At 38.9% G+C, this 27,441-nt stretch overlaps 1 protein-coding gene across 5 annotated transcripts in view; it reads right to left on the bottom strand.

The window, feature by feature from the left end:
• Positions 1–2,518: 2,518 nt before the first annotated feature.
• The window catches only part of LOC130928939 (oocyte zinc finger protein XlCOF6-like), a 34,242-nt gene continuing 9,319 nt past the window's right edge, over positions 2,519–27,441 (bottom strand). The window contains exons 1-4 of one of the 5 annotated variants that reach the window (XM_057855773.1): positions 20,365–25,842; positions 19,897–20,047; positions 19,381–19,724; positions 2,519–9,518 (exon numbers count right to left, since the gene is read on the bottom strand). In XM_057855773.1, coding sequence (XP_057711756.1) covers positions 7,516–9,405 — 1,890 coding nt within the window. In that variant the 5' untranslated portion in view covers positions 9,406–9,518; positions 19,381–19,724; positions 19,897–20,047; positions 20,365–25,842 and the 3' untranslated portion in view covers positions 2,519–7,515. Of the gene's footprint in view, positions 9,519–19,380; positions 19,725–19,896; positions 20,048–20,364; positions 25,843–27,441 lie in introns of those variants that run through there. The other 4 variants (XM_057855770.1, XM_057855774.1, XM_057855772.1 and 1 more) reach the window with 4 other exon arrangements.

Genomic DNA, 27,441 nt, shown 5'->3' with positions numbered 1-27,441 from the left:
TGTCAAAGGCTGATTACCTAAAACCACGCCCACACCTATCAGAAACCAAAGGTGACAGTCAAACAATAAGCAAAGGAAGATAAACTATTTCTTTTGTTTAGGAGCCTGGTTAACATAATCAAAATCAACACTAATAGACATTATGGCTCATACAGTACCGCTACATACGAAGTTAATTCGTTCCAGGACCTTGTTTGTAAGTTGAAATGGTCGTATGTTGAGCAGGACTTGGGCAGGATGATGGGAAATACATTATATTTCAATTAATACATTGTTATTATTATATTATTACACATTGCAAAACAAAAAATATATAAAATCTGAATAATAATAATACTAACCAATCCTGTGATAATGTAACAAATAGGTTCTAAGAGGGTTTAGGTTTAACTCCTTGGTGTGTCTTTGACCCGAATCGTTGCGTCCTAGCATAGCATTTGTTTGGCTCTGACATCACTCGTAATTTCAGAAGAGTATTTTGATGTACAGTATTTTGGAAAGAGAAAAGTTCCTGAGGACGAGGGTCCGCTAACAAAATGAACATTATTGTTGTGATCTAGACCGTCACGTTCCGAATATTTAATCAGCATCTGAGGCTAATGTCGATCAGATGGCACTGGGATAGATGGAGTCAACCGCTTGTCATTTGACCGTCGCTTGACAGTGGTTTGACAGTTTTGTGAAAGCAGACCATTGCAATTGGAATCGAAAATTCCTTGTGACTTTTGAAAACCCTGGAAGGAATTGCAGGAGTTTGATGTCACATTTTCGCCCTCTTGGTTCAGGGTTTTTTTTTTTTTGCTTGGAACTAAAAGTTTGCCGGTGGCTACTTGGAAGCTAATCAGCGTCACCTAGCAAAATGGGCCAAAACAAGAGGGCGGCGATATCAAGAGATCTCTTGACTTCCTATCAGAGGAGATTTCTGTGATTAAGCTACAGCAGAAATCCATCCTGAACCTGGTGGAGGAGGTGAAGGCTCTCCGAATCCAGAATGCCGAGAAAGACCGGCGTCTGGCGCAGTTGGAGAGTCGAGTGGCGGAATTGCAGCAGCACACAAGGATCAACGATGTGATCGGAACTGGGCTCCGGATAAAGCTGTGGTCATACGCCCGGGCTGTGACCGATAACGTTGGGGAGCCTAGCGAGCAGGTGGTCGGCTCTGTTGAGCAACAAGTGGCTGTATTTTTCCAGTCCAAAGGGATTGAGGTGGATCGGAATGACATCGAAGCCTGCCACCTCTACCCTCTCACTCTCTAGAGATGACAGCGACAAACGAGGTGTTATCATCAGGTTTGTCAACAGAAAGCACAAAACCGCACTGTTAAAACAAGGAAGATATTGTTAAAACAAGGAAGATATTGAACGGATTCATGGGAACGAGCATCTGACATGGCAAAACTTTGATATCGCTATAAAAGCACGACTAATGAAAAAACATGGGAAAATTCAGCACCCATGGAAATCAAACTGTAAAATATTCATCAAACTAAATGGGACACACAGATGAAGCCAAAACATTGATCATTTTATAAAACCATTCAAAATAATTGCCATATCCGAAACATGGCTCAAAGCAGATATAGGAATGGATTTTGAACTGGATAGTTATGAATTTAGCTGTTTAAACTGAAAGTTTAATGTCATAATCCGCTGTATACATAGAGCACCAGGCTCTAGTTAAGAAACATTCAGGGACTGGATAGGAGAAATGTTTTTAAAAGCCATTCAAAAGGTTGTGTTCATTTGGGGGGATTTCAATATTGATTTGTTCAATCTGAAAAAGTACCAATCGGTTAATGAATTTATCAATACCAAGTACAGTATGAGTTTGTATCCAAAAATCACCAGACCGAGTCAAATCGCAACCCACAGTGCTACTTTAATAGATAATATATTCACCAATGACATTGAAAGTAATCCAGTAAGCGGACTGTTAATTAACGATATTAGTGATCACCTACCAGTTTTTACAGTTTACATCGGCACTCAGCTAAGAAATCTGCCAGAGCAGAATGTCAAGTACAGGCGAGTAAGGACAGAGGAAACTCAACTCAATTAAAAAGGATTTATTGGCACAAAATTGGGAAAATGTATGTAATGGAATTGACATCGACCGTGTATATGAAACATTTTTGAATATATTCACATCATAATCTGATAAAAACTGTCCAATACAACAGCACAGCAGAAAACAAAAGTACAAAGATCAACCATGGTTCATGAAGGAATTTCAAAATGCTTTTAAAGGAGAAAAATACACTGTATAGAGAAGTCATAAAACCAAGAACTACAGAGGCAGAAAAAAATATTGTATATATACATGTATATATAATTTATTCTTTATATAAATGATACAGTTGTGGTCAAAAGTTTACATACACTTGTGAAGAACATAATGTCATGGCTCTCTTGAGTTTCCAGTTATTTCTAGAACTCTGATTTTCCTCCGATAGAGTGATTGGAACAGATACTTCTTTTTCACAAAAAACATTCATGAAGTTGGTTCTTTTATGACTTCATTATGGGTTAACAGAAAAAGTGATCAAATCTGCTGGGTCAAAAATATACATACAGCAACACGAATGAGCAATTTTGGCGAATCATTGACTTGAACAAGTCAGGAAAGTCACTTGGAGCCATTTCAAAGCAGCTGCAGGTCCCAAGAGCGACAGTGCAAACAATTGTTTTTAAGTGGAAAGTGCATGGCACTGTTTTGTCACTGCCACGATCAGTAAGAAAACGCAAGCTATCACCTGCTGCTGAGAGAAAATTGGTCAGGAGGGTGAAGATTCAACCGAGAATCACCAAAAAGCAGATCTGCCAAGAATTAGAAGCTGCTGGAACACAGGTGTCAGTGTCCACAGTCAAGCGTGTTTTGCATCTCCATGGACTGAGAGGCTGCCGTGCAAGAAGGAAACCCTTGCTCCAAAAGCGGCACCTTAAGGCTCGACTCAAGTTTGCTGCTGATCACATGGACAAAGATAAGACCTTCTGGAGTAAAGTTCTGTCAGACGAAACAAAAATCCATCTGTTTGGCCACAATGCCCAGCAATATGTTTGGAGGAGAATATGTGAGGCCTTTAACCCCAAGTACACCATGCCTACCGTCAAGCACGGTGGTGGTAGTATTATGCTGTGGGGCTGTTTTGCTGCCAATGGAACTGGTGCTTAACAGAGAGTAAATGTGATAATGAAGAAGGAGGATTACCTTCAAATTCTTCAAGATAACCTAACGTCATCAGCCCGAAGATTGGGTCTTGGGCGCAGTTGGGTGTTCCAACAGGACAAACACACATCAAAAGTGGTAATGGAATGGGTAAATCAGGCTAGAATTAAGGTTTTCGAATGGCCTTCCCGAAGTCCTGACTTAAATCCCATTGAGAACTTGTGGACAATGCTGAAGAAACAAGTCCATGTCAGAAAGCCATCAAAATTAACTGAACTGCACCAATTCTGTCAAGAGGAGTGGTCAAAGATTCAACCAGAAGCTTGCCAGAAGCTTGTGGATGGCTACCAAAAGCGCCTAATTGAAGTGAAAATGGCCAAGGGACATGTTACCAAATATTAGCGCTGCTGTATGTATATTTTTGACCCAGCAGATTTGATCACTTTTTTCTGTTCACCCATAATAAAGTCATAAAAGAACCAAACTTCATGAATGTTTTTTGTGACAAAAGAAGTATCTGTTCCAATCACTCTATCAGAGAAAAATCAGAGTTGTAGAAATAACTGGAAACTCAAGAGAGCCATGACATTATGTTCTTCACAAGTGTATGTAAACTTTTGACCACAACTGTATATGCAAAGTTTCAAGAATGCTAAAATTAGTTTTATTTGCAGATGACACAAGTATCTTTTGCTCGGGGGGTTTCTGATGAAATTTGTTAACTAAAGACCTGATTTGGAACAAACAAATTATCATTATTTTTAAGAAAAACCAAATTCATGTTATTTAGCAGATACAATAAATATAGTCAAGTACAAATACAGATAGATGGGGTGAATATTGAAAGGGTCAATGAAAACAAGTTTCTTGGGGTTGTTATTGACAAGGTTAACTAGAAAGCTCATATAAAACACGTACAATGTATCACGAAGCATATCAGTCCTGAATAAAGCTAAACACAGTCTTGACAATAAATCACTCCACATTCTTTAATCCTGCCATATTTACACTACAGTGCAGAGGTCTGGGGTAACACCTATAAATGAACAATAAAATCACTATTCATTTTGCAAAAATGAGCCGTAAGATTAGTACATAATGCTGGTTATAGGGATCATAATAATATATTATTTTTAAAATACATAACATTAAAACTCAGGGACTTGTTTCATTTTCAAACAGCTCAGCTCATGTATAAGGCTTTACACAGGTGACTTCCTGCCAATATACAGAAATTGTTTTTTAACAGAGAAAGTTTGAGGGGGGAGCTTCACTGACAGCATCAGAGGGTACGAACTACACTAAAAAATGTTGTGTCTCTGTTTGTGGAGTGACGCTGTGGAATAAATTAGATGAGGGGCTCAAGTAATGTCCAAGCATGACCCAGTTTAGGAAGTGGCACAAGCACAGGGTATAGGGAAGAAGAAGGGTTTCAGAGATAGGTGGTGTTCACATATCTGTTATTGTCTTGGTCCTATTTATTGTTGTTCATCTAGCATCTTATGTGTATGGTTATTAACTATTTCTTTGTTGATATGAGGACTCGTTAAATAGGGCGGACTGATATAATTAAAGAATAGAAAAGGGGGTGTAGGTTTTAATAAGCAAATGCTTCATCCTATTCCTTTTAGGAAACAATGAATAATTTCTGATATTATTATTATTAATATTGTCTTAAATATTGTTGCCGTTATCTCAAGTATTATCATTGGTTTTGTCAGTTTTTTAATTTCTCATGTCCAAAATAAAGCATTCATTCATCCAAAATAAAAAAGATTAAATGTGTTCGTTGGCTGTCACTGACTAGCATATGTGATCGCTACACGAAAATAACAAAATAAATCATCCTGAACAACGGTCAGAGACGTAACACAACCAGAGGATAAAATATATAATGAAGACAGGGCATAGGGTGGCAAAGGATAGCTTGTTGAAACAGAAGAATGTCATTGTCAGTGGCGTAAAGCTACTTCTGGATCAGGTCGGCTCTTTTTCCCCGTCTTTTTTTACCCTTGACACTCAAGCCATCTCTTTAACGGAACATTTGAATGCTATTCCACATCTTTACCAGTGAATTTGGCACCAGGGACATCATTTTCGGACAGAATTGGTAGGTTTAGCTCTGTAAACATCTCTTTCGTACACTATTTACATGCATCTAGCATGAGGGACATACTGTATGCATGTTTGACCCCCCCCCCACCCAGCAACAGTTGCTAACGTCATGAATATTAATGAGCACAGATGACATGTCAAGTGCAGTACGCTATTATAACATTTAACATCCAATGTTTTTAAGTAGTTTAAATGGAGGTTTTGCATTTAGGAAATGTGGGGGGGGGGATTAAGAGATGGAGGTTGGGGTTACTGCTGGTTATGTTAACTTTTATTTTGCAAATCATTGAAAAAAATAATATTGAATGAAAATTTGTGTTTTAGGAATAACCGTGCCAAAAGCAGTTTTATCTGCATTTCAGTGGTTGTCCGAGGGTTGACCCCCCCAAAAAGATTCTGGCTCCGTGGCGACCTTCATGTCAGGGAGTTCCTGCAAGAAATTCCTAGCCACTTTCACCCCTGCTACTACTTTGCTACAGTTTGTGTTGTGATGAGGAACAGATATACTGTGTATGAAATGAAATGACAGTGAAATAAGTACGCGTCTTCTGACTGACCTATGTCCTGGAGAGGACTGTGGAGATTCCAGTGTGGTCATAGACCGAAATTGCAGAGAGCCAGCATGGGGTGCAAACTCTGCAGAGGAGCACTGCCTGGATGTGTGAGATATACAATGTGGGCCTGTGTTTCCAGCCAGAGAGGAACTGACCAAGGCCTCTGAGGAATCAAAGATTAAAAAATGTACATAGTTTTCATTTTATGGCCTGTTTTGCACATTGAGAGGAAAAGTATCTAACAAATGTTATATTGTAGTTTATATACAAAATATATGTGTTACACTGTGTATAAAATATATATAATCACAATTTTGCACTGTTGGTCTCCTGTATATAACTTATTTTGACCATAATATGTAGAAAGGACAAAAAGGCCCTTTACCATACCTGCTGTTTTTGTTGCATTATCAAATATAAAACTATTCAGTCTTTTCTTCTGTTGAATGTTTATCCTAACAAGTTGAACATCACCCTTAAAAACGTTTCGTTGAGCAAGTTTGGTTCTCAATGGGACATCAATATTACAAATTTTGACAAAAATGTTTAGTTTTTTTTTGTGTGTCTTTTTGGGGACAAAATGTTGATTATAATTGGTTGAAGGAAACAACAGTTTGGACATTATAGTGTACTAAAAAAGGGACCCAATCTGGCAATTGTGATGTTTTTTTCTTTGAAATATAAAGGCAACATCAAAGGTATGCAGATTTTAGGAACAAAAGGCTTAGCTGTTAAAAGGTTAAACAACATAGAATTGAAAAAAAAAAAATGTCGTAAATGCACATGCCACTGCCATGATGCATACATTAATTGGTTTTCTCGTTCTTTAGCGGTGTGTTTGACCGCTTGTCGGGAAACTTGTGCAACCTCGCATGCCGCACAAAAGAAGCGCCCAAATCATGTCGACCGCGTCGGTACCAATGATTCTTTGGGAAGGGAAGGGGAGGCAAGGACGGAATAAAAGCAAGTTGTTTATAATGAGTAAAATTAACAAGCACAGTGAAGTACAAGCACTTTAAAATTCGAAGCAAAGTCGAGATATTTTCATCGACGAGGGCCGGAATGATTAACAGTACAAACAATTTTAATAATCATTGTCCTATTTGTACGACAAAGCATTAGGCCAAAATAAAGAGGACTGCGATATTATTGTACTGCTACGAGGAGGGGGGGAAAAAAAGTCATCCTGTTACATAGGGGTAATGTAGCTGAATAAGCAGCTACATACTTTCTGTAGCGCTTTGCCGCCGCCACTTAAGTCAACGAAAATGAAAGCAGCTCTTGAGGCTGTGTTTTAGAATCACTTTCCAAAATAAGGAAATCCATTATCTTTTAGCTCATCTACATAAGATCATATTTTCCATATTTTTGTATGTATATTATTGACGAATGATTTAGAATTTTTGTAATTTGGGGTCTAGTGTTTCAAATATTAGCTGTGAAAAGTGTAATTTGAACGAGGGAGAGTATTGTATAAATAATGCCACTCAACTTGAGGGTTCATTCAGGTGAGCCAGTACTTTTGGCAATAGTGTGGAAACACATTATGCAAGGATTGGACAAAGCACATGTAAAGCACCAATACTGCCAATCCTCAACAGGATTTGAGGAAACTCTGCAGACTGCAATTGAACTGTGTGCACAATCTAATCTAGGCAGCATGGATGACAGGCAAAACAGTCATTGGCTACTAATTTTCACACCAATACACACATGTCTTTTAGTCCGATCCTTGCGAGCAAATTTTTTACCACAAACTGAGCAGGAAAAAGGTTTTTCACCAGTGTGGGTTCTTGTGTGTCCTTTTAAGTGGTGAATTTGAGTGAATCCTTGACCACAAACTGAGCAGGAAAAAGGTTTTTCACCAGTGTGGGTTCTTGTGTGTGTGTTTAAGGCACCCTTCTCAGTGAATCTTTTCCCACAATCTGAGCAGGAATAAGGTTTTTCACCTGTGTGGGTTCTTGTGTGTACTTTTAAGTGGTGAGTTTGAGTGAATCCTTGACCACAAACTGAGCAAGAAAAAGGTTTTTCACCAGTGTGGGTTCTTGTGTGTGTGTTTAAGGCACCCTTCTCAGTGAATCTTTTTCCACAATCTGAGCAGGAAAAAGGTTTTTTACCAGTGTGGGTTCTTGTGTGTGCTTTTAAGTGGGGAATTTGAGTGAATCCTTGACCACAAATTGAGCAGGAAAAAGGTTTTTCACCAGTGTGGGTTCTTGTGTGGACTTTTAAGGTACCCTTATGGCTGAATCCTTGACCACAAACTGAGCAGGAAAAAGGTTTTTCACCAGTGTGGGTTCTTGTGTGGGATTTTAAGGCACTCGACTGACTAAATCCTTTACCACAAACTGAGCAGGAAAAAGGTTTTTCACCAGTGTGGGTTCTTGTGTGGGATTTTAAGGCACTCGACTGACTAAATCCTTTACCACAAACTGAGCAGGAAAAAGGTTTTTCACCAGTGTGGGTTCTTGTATGTATTTGTAAGGATTTCTTTTCAGTGAAACTGTGACCACAAACTGAGCAGGAAAAAGGTTTTTCACCAGTGTGGGTTCTTGTATGTATTTGTAATGATTTCTTTTCAGTGAAACTGTGACCACAAACTGAGCAGGAAAAAGGTTTTTCACCAGTGTGGGTTCTTGTATGTATTTGTAATGATTTCTTTTCAGTGAAACTGTGACCACAAACTGAGCAGGAAAAAGGTTTTTCACCAGTGTGGGTTCTTGTGTGGGATTTTAAGGCACTCGACTGACTAAATCCTTTACCACAAACTGAGCAGGAAAAAGGTTTTTCACCAGTGTGGGTTCTTGTGTGGGATTTTAAGGCACTCGACTGACTAAATCCTTGACCACAAACTGAGCAGGAAAAAGGTTTTTCACCAGTGTGGGTTCTTGTGTGTGCTTTTAAGGTACCCTTATGGCTGAATTCTTGACCACAAACATAGCAGGAAAAAGGTTTTTCACCAGTGTGGGTTCTTGTGTGTGCTTTTAAGTGGGGAATTCGAGTGAATCCTCGACCACAAACTGAGCAGGAGAAAGGTTTTTCACCAGTGTGTGTTCTTGTGTGTGTGTTTAAGGTGCACTTCTGAGTGAATCTTTTACCACAAACTGAGCAGGAAAAAGGTTTTTCACCAGTGTGAGTTCTAGTGTGACTTTTTAAGACGCTCTTGCGACTGAATTTTTTACCACAATCTGAGCAGGCAAAAGGTTTTTCACCAGTGTGTGTTTTTGTGTGTGTGTTTAAGGTGCTCTTCTGAGTGAATCTTTTACCACAAACTGAGCAGGAAAAAGGTTTTTCACCGGTGTGGCTCCTCATATGCATACAATAAGTATAGTTATTAGCAAAGGTTTTCCCACACTGAGAGCATTTGCAGAGTTGGCCGTCACTGTGAGATTTCTTATGACCATGATCATCCTTGTAAGGTGAGTGTGACATGGCACCATTTCTGTTTGATGGTGCGAGGAAAATCTGTGTTTGCAATCCTTCTGTTGAGCTGCTGCTGCCGCTTGGAGGCTCCGTACCTCTGCTGACCTCACTTGGACCATCCTCGCCATTCAAGGGCTCACCGGTCGACATGGTGATATCGTCCTCCTCTTGAACGTATGGCAGCTCTACCTCCTCCTTTTTGATTGGAAGTTGTACTTCTCTCTTTAGTTGTTGAGCGTCAGGACCAAGATATTTGCTGAAACCTGCAATACACACAAAAAGACAAATGATATACTAGTATTTTATGGACCATCTATCCAGCTACTAGGCCGTGAGGTTAGACCGTCTGAAAGAGTGAGAGTGTATATACACGCGCGTACCAAATGCATTCTGGGCTGTCATTCCAATGACAACGATGCACCGATTGGCTGTTAGTCATCGTGCATTGACACGCTCTCATCCTTCAGGCGCAAGCCGTGGCAATTTTATTTATTTGTTTTATTTATTTATTTTTTTGTGTTCATCGTTTAAAAATAAATTAAAAATGTAAGCAGTTACAATTTACTTGAGTAGTCTTTTCACCAAATACTTTTTTTATTTGTACATGAGTAAATTTTTTGGATTACTTTTACTTGAGTAATATTATTTTGAAGTAACATTACTCTTACTTGAGTCAATTTTTTGCCTACTCTACCCTCTCTGCTGAAAAGGCAGTTTCTCAAGAATGTCCCTAAATGAAGTATAAATAATAAATAAATCAGACTTCAAATTTCAAAGAAAAAATGATCATGATAATTATCAATTTCGACTCGATTTCGATTTATTTTATTACTTACTGATTTATTTATACTCTGTTTGGAAAAATAAATAGCAGTTACAATTGTAATTATGACTTGAGTATTGTACTTGAGTACTTTAGATGACTAGTTTTTAAGGGTGTAACGGTACATGTATTTGTATTGAACCGTTTCGGTTCGGGGTACTCGGTTCGGTAGGGGGGCATACCGAAAGAGTTTCTGACGCAATGTAAAGTGCTGTCAAATTTAGCGCGTTAACGGGCGGTAATTATTTTTTTTTAACTAATCACGTTAAAATATTTGACGCATTTAACGCAAGCGTGGAATGCCCGCTCATGCTTTCCATAATCCCACTGTTACGTACCACAGACGGCTGCAAAGGGCGTAATATAAAAAGAGACACGCACACAAATTGCAAGTGGACACAAATTTATTAACACAAATCGAACTCGCAATGAACAAAATATACAAAATGCAGAAGAAGCTGTCTTCAGTGTAAGCCCAGGCCAAAACAACAAACAAAATGAAACTACACTTCAACCCCACCAGCTAAGTAACCCTGATCGTAAAAAAGAAAAACTACAGCCACTAACCTGGCTTCTACACTAAACAAAACGGGTTGAACGAAAATGGCAGTTTACCTCTACTGCTGCAGTGCTCTTATTTACAGTGGTGAACAAAATTGATCCAATAACGAATGAACACAAAATACCTCATCGAAAGAGTGCGAGTGTAAAATAATAGCGATCAAATGCACAGGTGAATGAATAGCGAGCAAATTGCTGGCGAGGAGGTACGCGGCACGTATGCTGTCAAATGCGAAGTTGCGAAATCTGAGTGTTGACTGTAAAATGACGAGCGGTCAGATGACTTTTGTTAACGCTGCCTTTCTTTGGTTAACAAGACTCAGGCACAATGCAACACACACGCGAGTATGCAAGCTCAAACAACGGCCTAATAGTATTACCCAGAGCCATATTACCGTGTATCGGATTAGCCGCCGTAAAGCAAGTGTTGTTATTGCCGCAAATGTAAACAAAGCGCTGCATAATGGATACATGTCAGACAGCGGCTAGTTCGGGTGGCCCGTCAGCGGCGGTGACGTCGTCAGCCCGTCCGGCGTCAGAGTACGCCACGTTGGGAGAGGAGGCAGCCAGCTGGCGGACGCGACTATCAGATGACTGACAGTCTCAAAAAAGATAACAAACGGCCAGGGCCGTCGCACCACTCAGAAGTGCAGTGAGCAGCGTGGGTAACGGTTAAATGTTAACACGGAAGATGGTTGGCCCTCTGGGTGGGGAATTCAAATTAAAAAAGAATATAGATGGAACAACTCTTCACTTCAGTGTTGCAACTGTTCAATTTTGCACATCAGATATTTATTTTAAAGAAAAAGTCTTAGCCAAAGTTAATTTTGTTTTTCAAAATATCTACATTTCAGAATATTGTATTTTCTATTTTTAAGTAGAATTCTAGCTTTGTATAGGCTAATATTCCTATTGTTGAAAGCACAAAAGTGTGTAATAAACAACTAGCACTTTTATATTTTGCATTTTGTTTTCTTACTGTACCGAAAATGAACCGAACCGTGACCTCAAAACCGAGGTACGTACCGAATCGAGATTTTTGTGTACCGTTACACCCCTACTAGTTTTACTTGAGTCGTATTATTTTTTAATGCTACTTTAACTTGATTTAAAATTTTGTCTACTCTACCTTCCTCAGCTGAAAAGGAAGTGACTCAAGAATGTCACCAATGGAAGTATAAATAATAAATAAATCAATCCAGGGTTTCCCCTAGGATTTTTTTGAAGCTGTGGTGGCGAGTCGGACAGCATCACCATGTTGACCATGGCAAAATTGCGTCATATCATGACAAAAAAAAATTTCCCCATGAAGAACCATAACTAAGATCTATTTGAAATATTTCATTAGCCAGGCTAATGTCGTAGCTCTCAACTACAGTAGATGTACGTAAATTGCTTAGCTAATTACAGCTACGTTACCCTTCGTAATAATACCTTTTCTCGTAGCCATTTTACGACTTACAAATCGTAGTCCTTGTTTTTCTTTTATTTGGCCCTAATTTGGAATGAGCTCGACGACAAACTAAAAGTGTTGAAATCCATCTCCAACTCTAAAATGATGCTAATAAACATTCTGAACAGTGAATATAAAAATTCGGACATATCGAGGTTATAAATTCTCGTCTTCTAGGGAAGAATTTCTTTGTGTGTGTGCATTTAGTGTTTAATGTTGTCGTTTGTCAGTATTTTATTGTATGGGAATACTATAATATGCGATAATTCACCCTTTCTGCTCTCATACTTTTTAATATTAATTTTTTTAAATTATTTTAATTCTCATAATTTTTCTTATGATTGTCTTAATGTACACAGTAAGGGCCCAAATACACCAGATGCATGATCGTTCCGGTTCTGGTCCGGCTCAGTGTTGACTGCGTGCCACGCAGTACGTCAAAAACAGGCAAATCATACCGGCTGCGCACGGCTGCGGTCCGCCAACTCCGTTCCCTCGTGAGCGCTCGCTATAATGTGCCATTTAAAAAAACGAAAAATACCCGGTGTCTATACTCATCAGAGAAGCAGAGAGAGAGAGCACATTTTTTTCTTTGCATATTGATATTTTAGTTATGTCTCTTAATTCCAGATTGACTGCATCATGTTGAGATCAGGGCTCCGTGTGTGGCGGGTAGGGGCCTTATTATGCCCTTGGTTGAGTCGGTGGGTTTAAATCTTTGTGCACATTTAAAATTTATGGCACATAACATCTCAGAGCTGTTATAAACAGCTGTTAAATAATCTGTAATATTTATAAAATGGATAGCCAATTATATACTAAGCTTGAGAACGATAAACTGATATGACCGGATATCCGGTTTTCCAGGTGAGAGATACAGATGTATCGATAGTAAAGTTACCATTCGGCAATAATTAGCCATTAAATATTCAGTGAACCGATAGTAGAGATAGAATTCGGCTATCGTGAGCACAAGAATCGGCTTCTAATGTCTAGTTCAATGCATAGCTTAATATGATAATTTAGCTTTTACTTCACATGCTGCGCTTGTGTCTTTCAGTGAATGACACAAGTGCGCGTCATTCACCACACAGCGCACACTGAGATCGAGACCGCACGCATGATATAATATGGACAAGCACTACTCACAGTCGTGGTTGCCACAAGTTACTTCCCATGCATTTTGGCAGAACCGCTACTAGTCGCCGTCATTACCTGATCGTCACGCAACGCGAGAGCTAACGAAACCACTGTAACGTACGCAGTGTAGCGTTTTCTTCACAGCCCAAAACGAAAACGAAACTAGTAGTGGCAACGAAGCAACATGCGAAAACAATGGACAGTGTGATCACCGACGGCAGCGACCTGCTGTGATTGATTTTCAACGCACCCAGGAAAACAAAAGTCAGACTTTGAAGTGATGAAGGCAGCCAGATCTGTTCGCATGGGACAGAGCTTGTGTGAAGTGGTACAGAAATCGTGAGTTTTAACCCTGAAAAATAACCCACTACAATGCTGGAAAGGGCGGCATATTGTTTCCACGAAACGCAGTCTGCTTAAAAAGATATGGACAGTGATGAGCAATAAAAAATGAGGAAGCACGGGCACAAGTGAATGACTTTGCTGTGTATTAGGTTAAAGTAATGATTATTGACCTGTCGAAAATGCTATGTTTTTATTCCCCCAATTATACCAGTCGAAAAGCATAATTTATTATTTATGATAACACTAGCAGGTTTAATTTTTTTTTTCAAGAGCTGCTGCATATAATTAATATTTTTTGTTTGTAAGATGTTTACATTGAAAGTTTGTACTTAAATTACTTACCTCTTGTGTGAAAAACACCAGGAAATACAGTAATTGAGTTACTGCACTTTATTGTTGTCTGTGACTGGAGTTTTATTGTATTATCAATCCCATCCAAGAAAATGACGGTCATATAGTAAGCCTTATTTTTTTTCTCATAAAAAATAAAACATAACATTGGTATGAAATTTTGTTAATTTTGCTATTAAAAAATGTGGTCTTTTTTTATATTTTTAAAATACTGTACGAACACACACAACAAATGTTTACTATCGTATCGTTTTCACTCTGTATCGAACCGTATCGTTTTTAAACTATATCGAATCGTATCAAATCGCTCGGCCTTAAAAATGTATCGTTTTTTAATCGAATCGTAACCTGTGTATCTAGATACATATCGAATCGGCTTCATGCCAGAGATTCCCAACCCTATTATATACTCCATGAACTAAAAAACAGCGTACTTGGAATTGGTGTCTCAACACTGCAGATTCCTGTGCCCAGCGCAAACTGTTGGTTTTTCAATGAAAAGTCAAGTAAAATGTAGAAAAGAAAGAGAAACGTCTTGAATAGACCACCAGGTCGAAACTTGTAGGCCTTGGGGTTGGACCCTGAAAAAGTGCCTAGAAAATGAGTTTCGTTCCACTGTCTGGGTACTACTTGTTCAATGCATTTTTTTGATAGATAATACCCTTCTGAACTTTGGGTTAAAAGTTCACCCAACGTTTCCCTGCACCAATTTTGTCAAAAGCCAGGAATATATATATATATATAGGGAAATAACAAAAAATGAAAATCTGGTGCTGCCATTTCTGGTTGTAAAATGTCTTACATTAAATTTGGCAACACAAAATCTTTCTCAAATGTCATACATACAGTACATGTACCTAATATCAGAGACAAGTATTGGTGGTTTAATATACTCGTATGTGAATTTAGATCATTAAATGTAGCAAATCTGTGCAAAAAAAAAAAAAAAAAATCACTTCAACTAGAGGTGACACCAGCACATGAAGCACACGTTACATTTATCTAAAAGCTTATGTTTTATATATGAAAACAATTCACAACCTACTCTGTAATGAAAGGTACACAAGAAGCAGCACACATTGGCCAAAAATGGCTGAAAATACTACCATGCACCTCAAAACTGGAACAAGGCAAAATGCACTGGATTAAAATAGATGCATTAAGAGCCCAGATATTTGTAACAAAGAGTATTTATTAAAGTGTCAGATTATGTCACAGCATGTCATTTCCACCCCCCATCCCTGCCTCACAAGGCAAGGCAAATTTATCTATATAGCACAATTCAACACAAGGCAATTCAAAGTGCTTTACATCACAATGAAGATCATAAAAATCACATTTAAATCAATACAACGTAAAAACCAAGACAATCAAAATCGGAAATAAAATTATACATAAAGATCGCATTTAATCACAAAAAGAATCAAAATAAATAAATAAAAATAAAACAAAAACTACTACTACTACTAATAATTGAAATCAGCAATGGAGATAAGCACAAGAGGAATAGAAAGCAAGTAGATTGAAATATATAGACAGTTATGGATATGCAGTGCTAAACAAAAGCGTTTTTAGCCCTGATTTAAAAGAGCTAACAGTTTGAGCATACTTCAGACGTTCGGGTAACTTGTTCCAGAGGTGAGGAGCATAATAACTAAATGCTGCCTCACCCTGCTTGGTTCTTGTTCTTGGAACATGCAGAAGACAGGTTCCAGGCGACCTTAGGGGTCTAGATGTCTCATAGGAATCTAACAAGTCAAGCATGTATTTTGGTCCAAGGCCATTAACTCTTTCACTCCCAGCCATTTTCACCAGAGCAAGGCCCTTCGCTCCCGGCCGTTTTTTCTGGATTTTGACTGATTTTGCAAGGCCCACAGAAAATTCTGTTCTATTGCTATATAAACTTTGAACCCACCAAAAGAAAGATTGGACTCTCTTCTTTCAGCAGAAAAAAAAAGTTCGTATCTTTTTCCATTCTTTAGAAATCAGCATTAGAAAATAGCTTAGTTTGAGCAATTTTCCAATTTCTGATGAAAAAACGGAGAAAATGAGCTTTTTGTAAATGCATACATTTCAAACATAACTTTGACTTTAACAAAGCTATTTTTTGCATTAGTTACATCCCAAACATCTGAATAATGTTTTCCTTTTACAAAATACTATGAACAACCAGACAAATAGAGCTTTAGATAGAATAGTAACAATTTATTCACACACAACGACTGAGAGATGACGGTTTGTCGCCGAGATGACGCAGTTGTCGCCACGTCAGCTGTGTAAACTTTTCCCTCATCGTAATCTGTCTCACAAAGATGGATTATTTTTGCATTTCTGCAGGGTCTGCTAGGCGAGCCGCTCCACGGGGGGTTTCACTCGTTTTGCACGATCGTCCAGCGCCTGGTGCCCCAGGCGTCCTCTCGTTGTTTTGTCCGGTCGGAGCGCCGCCTGGGCTCAATCCGCAAGCGCTTTGACAATGCTGGCCGGCCGTTCACTGCTGTTGAATCGGCTTGTCTAGTCTTCCAAAATGCGCTACTGCCCTCCAGTGGCCAGTTTTATTGCTTTAAAATTGGTTTGGAGCGTTTTTCTTTGTTTCTCAGATACAGCGGAAGCTATATATGCTTCTTATATAAAAAAAACGCAAAAGACGTATTAATACGGTTGTGGGACAGTTGAGCATTTAAAAATAAAACGTATTTATACGGTTCCGGGAGCAAATGAGTTAAGTGTTTTGTAGACGAGCAGTAGTATTTAATAGTCTATCCTTTGACTCACTGGAAGCCAGTGTAGCGATTTCAAAACCGGTGTAATGTGGTCCAGCTTCCTTGTATTTTTGAGGACTCTGGCTGCAGCATTCTGTACTAACTGCAGCTTCCTGACTGATTTTTTATCAAGACCCATAAATATACCGTTGCAATAGTCCAATCTGCTGAAAATGAATGCATTCATAAGTTTTTCCATGTCTTGTTGAGTCAGAAGCCCCTTAATTCTGATTATATTTTCTAGGCGGTAATAAACGGATTTAGTGACGGACTTTAGATGGCTATCCAATTTTAGGTCTGAGTCAATAATTACGCCAAGGTTTCTGACTTGATTTGTAGCTGTAAGTGACATTGTGCTAAGTTGCCTGCTTATCTTTGACCTTTCCTTTTTTGGCCCAAAAATGATCACCTCTGTCTTCTCCACATTTAACTGGAGAAAATTCTGGCACATCCATTCATTGATTTGATGAATGCATTTACTCAGGGAGACTAAGGGTTTACAATCATGTGGGGACACAGAAATGTACAGTTGTGTCTCTTCTGCATAGGCGTGATAGGAGATGTCATACTGTTCCATTATCTGATCTAACGGAAGCATATAGATGTTAAATAAGAGTGGTCCAAGAATTGACCCTTGAGGGACTCCACACGTGAATTTGGTTCGTTCTGACTGATGGTTTCCGATTGACACAAGAAATCCCCATCATGTAGATAGGATGTGAACCACTGAAGAGTAGTGTCAGTAAACCCTACCCACTGTTCCAATCTGCTGAGTAGTATGTTGTGATCAACCGTGTCGAATGCGGCGCTGAGATCCAATAGTAACAGAACAGATGATTTGCCGGCATCGGTATTCCGACGAATATCATTTAGGACTTTGATAAGCACGGTCTCGGTGCTGTGTTATGGCCGAAATCCAGACTGAAATGAGTTAAAAAGATTGTTTTGCATCATAAAAGTCTGGATCTGTTCGAACACAACCCTTTCGATAATTTTCCCCAGGAATGTCAGATTTGATATTGGCCTGTAATTGCTAATGGTTGAGGCATCCAGATTAGGTTTTATTACTGCAGTTTTTAAAGTCTGTGGAAACTCTCCTGTTTGGAGAGAAGTATTTATAATCTGAAGTATGTCTGGGGCTAAGCAATGAAAAACAGTTTTGAAAAAGTTTGAAGGAAGGATGTCAAGGCCGCATGTTTAGGGCTTTAATTTTGACACAATTTCTGTTAAAGTGGCATAGTCCAAGAGGCTAAACTGTCTAAAATTGACGTGGGGGACATTTTGGGAGGCATTTAATGTAACAATTGTCAATCTGGAGTTGCACACAGTCTGTCTAATCTTTAGTACTTTGTGTGTAAAGAATGCTGCGAAATCATTACAGGACACCTCAGATGCCAATTCCTGAGGTATTGATGCTTGTGGGTTTGTCAGTTTGTCAACAACAGAAAATAGTGTGCGAGTATTGTTGGTGTTTCTACTAATGATCTCCGAAAAATATGACTGTCTAGCATTTTTCAGTTCCTGGTTGTATTTGCGAAGACTCTCTTTGTAAGATATAAAAAAACTAGGAGTTTGTTTTTTGCCATCTGCGTTCTGCTCGTCTACAATCTTGCTTTTGCTTTAAAGCTAGTATGGCATTTCTCCAGGGTGACCTTCTTTCTTGACAAAGTTTTTGTCTTAATCGGGGCAATAGTGTCAATTACAGTCATCACAGTGGAACTGAAACTATTTACAAGTTCTTCCACTGGAGCTGTTGTAGGGGTTAACACACACCAAAAAAAAAAAAAATAAAAAAAAAAAAAAAAAAAAAAAACAACAACAACAAAAAAAACAACAACAAAGACAAAAAAAATTATATGTATATATATATCAAATGTGCATTCACAGTAAAACCATGGCACTTCATTGGAACATCCATCTTTTTTGCCATCTTGATAATGAATCGAAACATAGGACAAATTTTACATGGTGGGTGACTACTGATCAATATCATTATCATCACTGTCATTATCCTATGTGCCTCTTTCTGTTTCCTTTGAAATATTTTCACAGTTCTGTCAGTGGCATAAAGCTGTACAAGACATTTTTGCAGACAAGCATGAACATCTTTCAGTATCACACTTGCTTATCTTGCAACCACAGTGGACTACCTGTAGCACACCATCTTGGGCAGGATTTCTAGTCATCCATTTTACTGTTAATTCACCATCCTCAATGTCCCATCCATTGCCAATTGGTGAAGGGGCACACATCATACCAGTCAGAGAATGTCGCATTACTGCTGTTTGGTAGTTTGCCCTTTTCCTGTGTTGGAAGAGAGCATCACTTGTTGGGAGGAATGGACAGTTCTGCCAAATCTGACGATGTCATACAGAATGCCTTGTATCTTGCATCGCTGACATTTTTGGCAGACGACTGGCCATAGATGGCACACATATTTGCTCAATGCCTCAAATGTAGACTGGTCAAGGTTAAAACTACTACCCAGATCTGTAAACGCAGTCAGGTATTCTTCTTGCTGATTAGCAAGAGAAAATGTCTTTGTTTTGCCCTTGCCATGAAAGGCACTGGTCGAGTCATAACCTGTGAATGTATGGATGCCAATGAGGGCAGAACAAACACTGGGGCCAAGAGCTGGTTTTCCAACCAGATGTTGTGCTAGCCCTTTGTTCAGTGTCACTTTCTTGGCTTACCTCAGTAGATTCGGTAGCTGATGTACCCGATGAGTGAGGTATCCTGTCTAAAAGTTTATCTGTTGTTGATAATGTCTCAATAAAAAACAAAAAACATTTCAAACATTTTGCGCTGGAAAGGGGTGTGAAAAACCAACTGGGGGAAATCACACTTCAATCTTCTTTTCAGCAAAACCTACCTGAAACAAAGTTAAAGGGAAAGATGAGCACAAGACACACATATTCACATCACACACACCCACATTCACTCTTGCATGCTCATTATGAGCACTTCTTTGTCAACGATAATCCTTTGACAAATCACTTGTTCACAAAAGAGTTTGTAGCTCTCAGCAAAGGGTTGTCTGAAACACACACACACACACACACACACTTAGGATGTCCAAAAAGTAATGCTTTAGATCCTTTGGCTAAAGGCAAGCAGAATACAAGTGACATGTTGTTCACCAATGCTTTACCTTTGAAATGTGTAATTTTAGCAAAGTGTCAATGGAATAGTGCAATGTAATAACTCACATTTCTTCGTCCTGTCGTTTCTGTTGCTGTTGACTTGGTTAGGAACCTGGTGTAATCTCGCTAACAGGATTTATGGTATCGCAACTCCATTGCAACACAGTCTTTGTCTTTGATATGGAGAAGGATTAAAGAGTTTTCATCAGCAACCGGCCTTTACAAAAAAAGAATTATAATAAGTATTATTGTCACATCACTGCTTTTCACAGTATATGTACATCACAGATTTAAAAGTAAGGGGTTTGTTGAGGTTGGGGTGTGGGGAGGTTTAGCTGTGATCTATGACTGTGAAGGGCACAGCTAACCCGAGTTTGGTAACCACTGCTGGATTCACTCGATAAATCATTCAGCAGCTCGCGTTTTTACTAAACTATAGCCTTAAAAATTAACTTAACAACAAATTATTTTCAGTCCATTAATAAATATCGGTCATATTGTTAATAAAAATGGGCGCGTTTGTGATGCACATACCTGCCGACAATGTCTTTGCTTTGGCGAGATGATCCCTCTGCCGTTTGCCTTCCGATCCCAAACGAGCATACTTTGAAACTTTTTTGTTTTTTTTTCTGGGAGTTTCAGACGCTTCTACAACTTCGCTAGTACTTGCAGGGGGGTCAGAATGGCTCACCTTCAACAATTTCTGTTTATCAGTAAAACGCCGGTAGCATGTAGTGTGGAATCCAGAGTCGCCAGGAATATTTTCAAAATCCATATCCACGCAATGTTGGTATATTTCTGCAAGATACTTGTTCGCGGCATGAAGACAAAGCCAGGTCAAAGCCAGGTTAAAGCAGGTTTAAGCAGGTTCTGTACGTGTTCCACCGTTGATAAGTGAAGTCCAATACGTTCTCATTCTTCACGGAAAAGAGATGCATATAGCATCGTTTATTTCCCACTTTCTGCGCTCTCTTTTTAACTTTTTTCTCCAGTCGCTCTTCTTCGCTCTCTGACATGGTAGTCGCCATTTTTTATATCTGGTTGTTATGGTGAGGGGAAAGCGGCTACCTGATTGGCTCATGTGACCAAAATCACACCACTCCCGACCTAATGGTACTACGCGCACACCAGAGATCAATGCGCCTCAAAGCAAAATACTCCCAAAAATGGGCACGTTTTCAGAGGGTGAACTCCACGGATTCTTACTTAGAACTAATAAATCTATTTTATGAAGAAAATAATATTTAGTGCCTCTGGTAGTGGAGCGAAACTGAACGAAAGGGTAGGTGACCTGACGGCCTATTGTGGGTGTCTCCTTATTCTCTTTCGTACTTTTCCCCCTCGACTCTGTATACAAACCATAAGCTGATTTTAAGGGGGTGCCAAGGGGCCAGCCCCCCCCCCCGGTGGCCATAAAGTGTCATTGCATGTATTTGACTTTCCTATATATTTAAAATAGTAAAGCAATAAATCTGCAACAAAGATGAATGAAATTAACAAAAAAAAAAAAAATTTTATAATGGGTCAAAATTATTTTTCGAACAGATCATGTGACTAGCACCTTAGACGGTCATTTGCTTTGCATATAATTTTCATTTTAAAAATATTAGGGGAGGGCAATTTTATTTTCAAATGATTTTTTTGGGGGATTGAAAATATTTAAAATAATAAATATGTTTTGAGGGATTAAATGATTGAGACACAAATGTCCTACCCTTAAAGTGCATGTGACACGAAAAAGCATGTTTATTTCATAATACACGCGGTATTTTATGCTTCTGAATGATATGGACCGCTTGGATGTGTGTGGAAGCGATCGCTATATTTATTTAGTTTTTTGAATCCCGCGCCATGAAAATGAGTGACTTCCGGCTTCGGTCTTGCATTGAGGAGGAGGGCGCTGTGACGTGTACGGTAGAAGGCGTCCTATTCACTATACAGCGTACTGTTGTGTATGAGGACTAAGGATTCAGCTGATTTTGCGGATTAATACGTTTATTTTTCGCATCACGCCAGCCCAACGGCTGCAGAAAAATCATTCTGTACGAGGGAGAGGCGTATGCGCCTTTTTGGAGTTTCAAAAGGTTCCCATTCACCGTGACTATTGGCCAAAACAAGCCCGACTACAGTGTGAGCATTGGACTTACGAGGAACTGAGTAAACATCTTGTTTAGTATTATGTCAAATATTAATACAGCTATTACAAAGTAAACACTACAAACTTTCTTTAAATAAAGGACTACTTACGTTTGATTATTGATAGGCATGTAAAAAGCTGTCCTCATGCACATTAGTAGCATGTTAGCTCCATAACAACTGCAGCCGCCCTCCTCCGGGGAATGAACTGTAAATTGCTCTCCGCCGGGCGGTTTGCCGATCCGTAAAAACAATCGACAACTCAGTCTTCATGTCAAATAATCCAGGCTAGTTATGTGTGATTTTCCGCTTCGAAGACTTTGAAACATCACTCGGTTCGGGTTAGCCTGTCGGCTGGCTGTCACGCATTTTGGTTTGTTTACATTCTACGAAGCCGGGTAAGGGAAATGACATATGTCTGATTTAGGTGTCATAAAATATCGTTCGGGAGGTGCGACAGTAAAGGTGAAGTCGACAGTTTTGACCATTATGGAGTAATTTTGCCATGTCGTCCTGAATAAATGCATTTTTATTATTTCATATTCCATTTGGCACAAGACTGTTATTTGTCATGACCATGCCATTTATTTAGCAATTGGGGAAAATACTTGGATAAAAAGAATATCCTGTAAAAATATTGACGTAAAGAGACAGAAACAATGACATTTTTCCGCTCTCTTCGTCGCGTTTCCTCGTTGTGAATAGTTCCCCCTCGACTGGCTGACTGGTCCTTCTCAAGTCATTTATAGACCCTACCCACGTGACGTCACAACTCCGCTCTCCTGAATGGTACCGCCCAATTGTCCGTCAAAACATAGTGTTAACCTGTTACGGCTACGTACATTCCTCCTATTTACGGCGTGTTTTTCTGCTCCTTAACATTAATAATCAAAATGGTGAAGGCGTGTGTGGCTGTTGGTTGCACTAACAGAGAAGATGGAAGGAGAGACTTGAAGTTTTACCGTATTCCAAGGGATCCAAAGAGGAGAGCGAAATGGACGGCTGCAATTCGACGTGAAAACTGGGCACCAAAAAAATCACCACAGACTATGTAGTAGTCATTTTATATCCGGTAAGATGCATTTAAGATATACTTAGAGGGTTTTGGGCTGACAAATAACCACAATTAAGATCATTGCTAGGCTAATCGCCGACAACATACACGTATGTATGTAGTGAGAGTGCTATCGCTAAACCATATAAACATTAAAAGCCTTAACTCCATTGACAAACGACATGAAATACATTAGACTTGACAGTGGATGTTAGCAATAACAAAAGATTTTGAATTGAAAACCTTTCCAAGCACAAGATAGATTCCTGCCTAATTTTCGTGGACGAGGACCTGTTTCACCCAACCAGCAACGAAGTATTTATAAGCCTCCAAGCTCTTAAAGTTTTTCAAATTTTTGTGAGAATAGGCTGATTTTGTGTGGACAAGATAATTGTAAATATCAGCGGAGCAGATGTCAGGCAGACAGGGCGAAGACAGTGGGTCGAAAAACATCGATTTGGGCATCAAATATGGATCTGGCGACTGTATAGAACGAAGCTTTTCCACATAACGCCTTTTATGCAACACATCCAGTGAGTTTACGGCATCAGAAAGCACCGGGTCTTCCATGAAATGCATTTTAAATTCCTCGATCAATTGAAACCAATGCGAATACAGAGACAAAATGACGGACAAGTGGGCGGAACCATACAGCGAGCACGTGGTTTTGTGACGTCGGTGGGTAGGGTCTATATAGCTATTGGGAAAAAATACTTGGATAAAAAGAATATCCTGTAAAAGTATTGGAGTAGAGAGAATAAAACAATGACTAGAGAGACTAAAACAATGACATTTTGCGGCTCTATTCGTCGCGTTTTCCTCGTTCTGAATAATTCCCCCTCAATGGGCTGAATAGTAAAACCGATGAGCCCAGTCTACCGCTGACGTCATCCACCTGTTGGGGACGCTAAAGCCCTATAATGGTAGGCGTGGCTAACCAGCAGATTAAAAGACTAATTTCTCGTCATCTGCGCTTTGCTAAATTGTTGTATATAGTAAAATCGTCTCAAATTATGATTCTAATTCACATAATAATGCCATTTAAGACATTTTTTCTCATGTCGTATGCTCTTTAATATGGCCCAAACACAAAAAGGATAGCTTCATTCAAAGAAAACTTTTTCATTGAAAAATAAAATGTCCAAATGCAAATTTTTCAATCTCAAATATTTTTTCGCATTCATAAACTTTTTCTAGGATTGAAATTATTTTTTTTCGATTGAAGGGATTTTTCTTTTTTTTAAATTGAATAATAAAGACAAAAATGTCCTAGCCAAAATGTGGCCCAAACACAAATGACTTCAATCAAAAAAAAAAAAACACACACACAAAAAAAAAAACAACAAACAAACAAAAATCATCAAAGAAAAATAGCTTTCACATGCATTTTTGGGGAGTTTTTTGAGTTTCAAATTTATTTTTACATTCAAACACACTTCTTTTTTTTTATTGAAGCAATTTGTTTTTGGTTGATAATATATATATTGATTGAAGCAACTTTTTTTTGTTTGAATAATAAAGACACAATTCTACCTCCATATGGCTCCGCTCAAGGGATACCATTTTTGACGGTGGTAACTACATTAGCACGACACGGGCAGGCTAATAACCCCCCCCCCTTTTTTTAAACTAATTTAGTAATGAATTTTTTTATGACACTTAGTAATTCACAAAAATATTTTGAAACGCTTCAATTCTTTATTAAAGTATAAATAAACATGTAAATAACAACAACAATAGATCACAAATAAACAATGAGGTCAAATGATCATAACATTAACTAGTGCAAAAGAATGTAATGTAAACAGATTCAGAACACTGACCGCCTTTGCAACATGATTCAAAACAATTCTTAAAAAAAACATCTAGCATTATTAATATAAGATACTACTATATATGATAGCGGTATAATAATTATTCAATGCCAATCAGATTTTACATTTTGAAGCTATTCTTAGTATATGTACACGATAATTATTGGACCGATAATTATCAGTCTGGTGATAGGAATTATGACGTCATCCTTAAGCCTGTCGCAATATGCAATAATTCCATTTATCGCGCAATAAATAAAAATGAAGGCGGTAATTTTTCCGCTGCGATTTATTGCCTCGCGTACACGTGCATGCGCGCGTGCGGCGGACGTTCTGTTAAAAGTTCGGATTCCTCGTTATCAACTGCGCAAAACGAATCTTCGTTCCAGGTCAGGCAAAAACTAGCGCCGGATCCAATCGTTCCCATTATATCCTATTGTTCAACGTATACCGGCCGCGTCAGTGCTCCGGAGTGACTGTGGACTATCTATGGCGCGCCGGTCATGTTGACGTGTGGGCGCTCCCGCCAGGAGTGACATTTCACGCGGGGCGGCTATTTTTCGGCACAACACCGGATATTTACAACGAAGTCCGCCAAAACATTGTTACAGACTTTGCTGCAATTAAGAGCACTGTGCTTCAAACTTGTCCTGTTTATGAAAGTCGATTGTCACATGCTGGTGTTGTGTAGTAATGAGCAGACGTGACTTCAGCGGCGCTTGCTAACTTTTTTTATGTGCGCACACACTAGATATCATGACATGGCAAACTAGATGTGCTACGTCCCATGCCATTGGCTACGTGAGCCCAGAGTGATTATGGGACACGTAGTCCATTTACTACATCGATGAATTCTAAATTGTCATGACTGAATGGAAGTTAAGAAGGCCAAATCAATCCATACCAGTGACTATAGATAATGTTGCAAATACTGTTAATTCAGTACGTGACACAGATGGATTCGGACCACAAATAGGATGTCTTGCTCATGTTGTAAACCTAGCTGCCAAGAGAGCTGTAGCAATCAACAGTTTGCCCTGCCTCACTTTACAAACAGTAAAGATTGTTCTCAGCACTTTTATACAAAAAATTTTCAGATCAGTAAGAAGTAAGCACATAAATATCATGCACTAAAATGCATGTTTATATGATGGCAATTTAATTCTTCATCATTAGCAAAAAAAAAAAAAGTTTTTTTTTTTTTTTACAGAGCATTAAATATATTGAATCGGATCGAAAATCGTGTCCCCTGTAACAAAAAACGTACCGAACCATGACTTAACTGTATTGTTGCATCCCTGCAAAACACCATTGCAGAAGCTATGACGGGAAAAGTGCAATTTTTTTTTTTTAAACACATTTTATTTATTCTGTGTTTCTGTGCGGTATCAATATTGTAGTTTTTTACTTAAGAGGCATGGTCTATTGTTTTAAGTTGTGATTTTTTAAAAAGTATTTTTGAATTTAAGAGTAAATATTTATCGCGTTTAAATGGGTGTACTCAGGGTCCCCCCAGGATTGATCAATCTAAATTCAAGACTTTTAAGACCTTTTTTAATGCCATTTCAACTGAAAATTAATAATTTTCTCGCACCCATTATTTAGATCATATTGAATCATATTAAATAAATAAAGTACTGAACATCAAATTTAACCTCAATTACTAAGTGTGTTTGACAAAAGAATGCACACATATTGAAGATACAATTAAAACACATTTAAAGTAACATTATAAAGTCTGTCAGAATTTTTTTAAACACACACACGCACACAATAATTATCAGTGTTTCCCACAAATGAACGAGACTGTGGCGGCTCTCGTTTGCCCCCCCCCCCCCGCCGAATAAAAAAAAGAAGATAATAATCAGATGCGTCAGTCAGCCGATTACACAGCTGTAGCCCACTCCACTCTACTACCCGCGAGAGCGCGCGCGGGTAGTAGAGTAGCATTTTAGAGTAGTATTTTATTTATTTATTTATTTAAGAGACGCAAGGGGAACGAGTAGGAAGAATGGGAGAACGAGCGAGATAGCGGTCGCATGTCATAGCAGCACGCTGTTATTTTGTTATTGTTTTTCTGTATTATTGTTACCACAATCAGGTGGGTAAGCAAATACAGACTTCTCTCCTTCTTCCCCATATCCGGGGCATTACAATAGTTTGGATCGGACTTTTCGGCGAAAGTGAGCGGTGGACGGCCGTCTTGGACGTAAAGCAAACTTTGATTGAACTTGCGCGGAGAGGCGGGGCCCAAAATAAAGCCTTGCTCTATTTTCAGAGCGTTGGTCAAAGTAAAATATTTATTAGTTCAAGCAGAGTAAAATGATACATATTCACGGTACAAGAACGTCGTTTCCGTGTCCATCGATAGGGAATGGGACGTACTACGTCATTGTTTGGACGCGCCTCCATGCTGGCAATATGATTCACTTCCGGGTCGGCAGACTCAATGCGGATTGTAACTTGTGGTCGTGCTAAGCTAACTCTTTCGGTGTTTTAGAAAGAAATTATGGGTGTGTATTGTTGTGTTACCGGGTGCAACAGCTTCTCCTACGACTAAAAAAAGGGCGAGGAAAACTGGACTCACTTTTCACCGTTTTCCTGCAT

This window comes from Corythoichthys intestinalis, chromosome 13 (genome assembly GCF_030265065.1).
Source record: "Corythoichthys intestinalis isolate RoL2023-P3 chromosome 13, ASM3026506v1, whole genome shotgun sequence".
NCBI classification, from domain to species: Eukaryota; Metazoa; Chordata; class Actinopteri; order Syngnathiformes; family Syngnathidae; genus Corythoichthys; species Corythoichthys intestinalis.
Note: the sequence above shows the minus strand (reverse complement) of the source record. Positions and strands in the feature narration are given on the sequence as shown.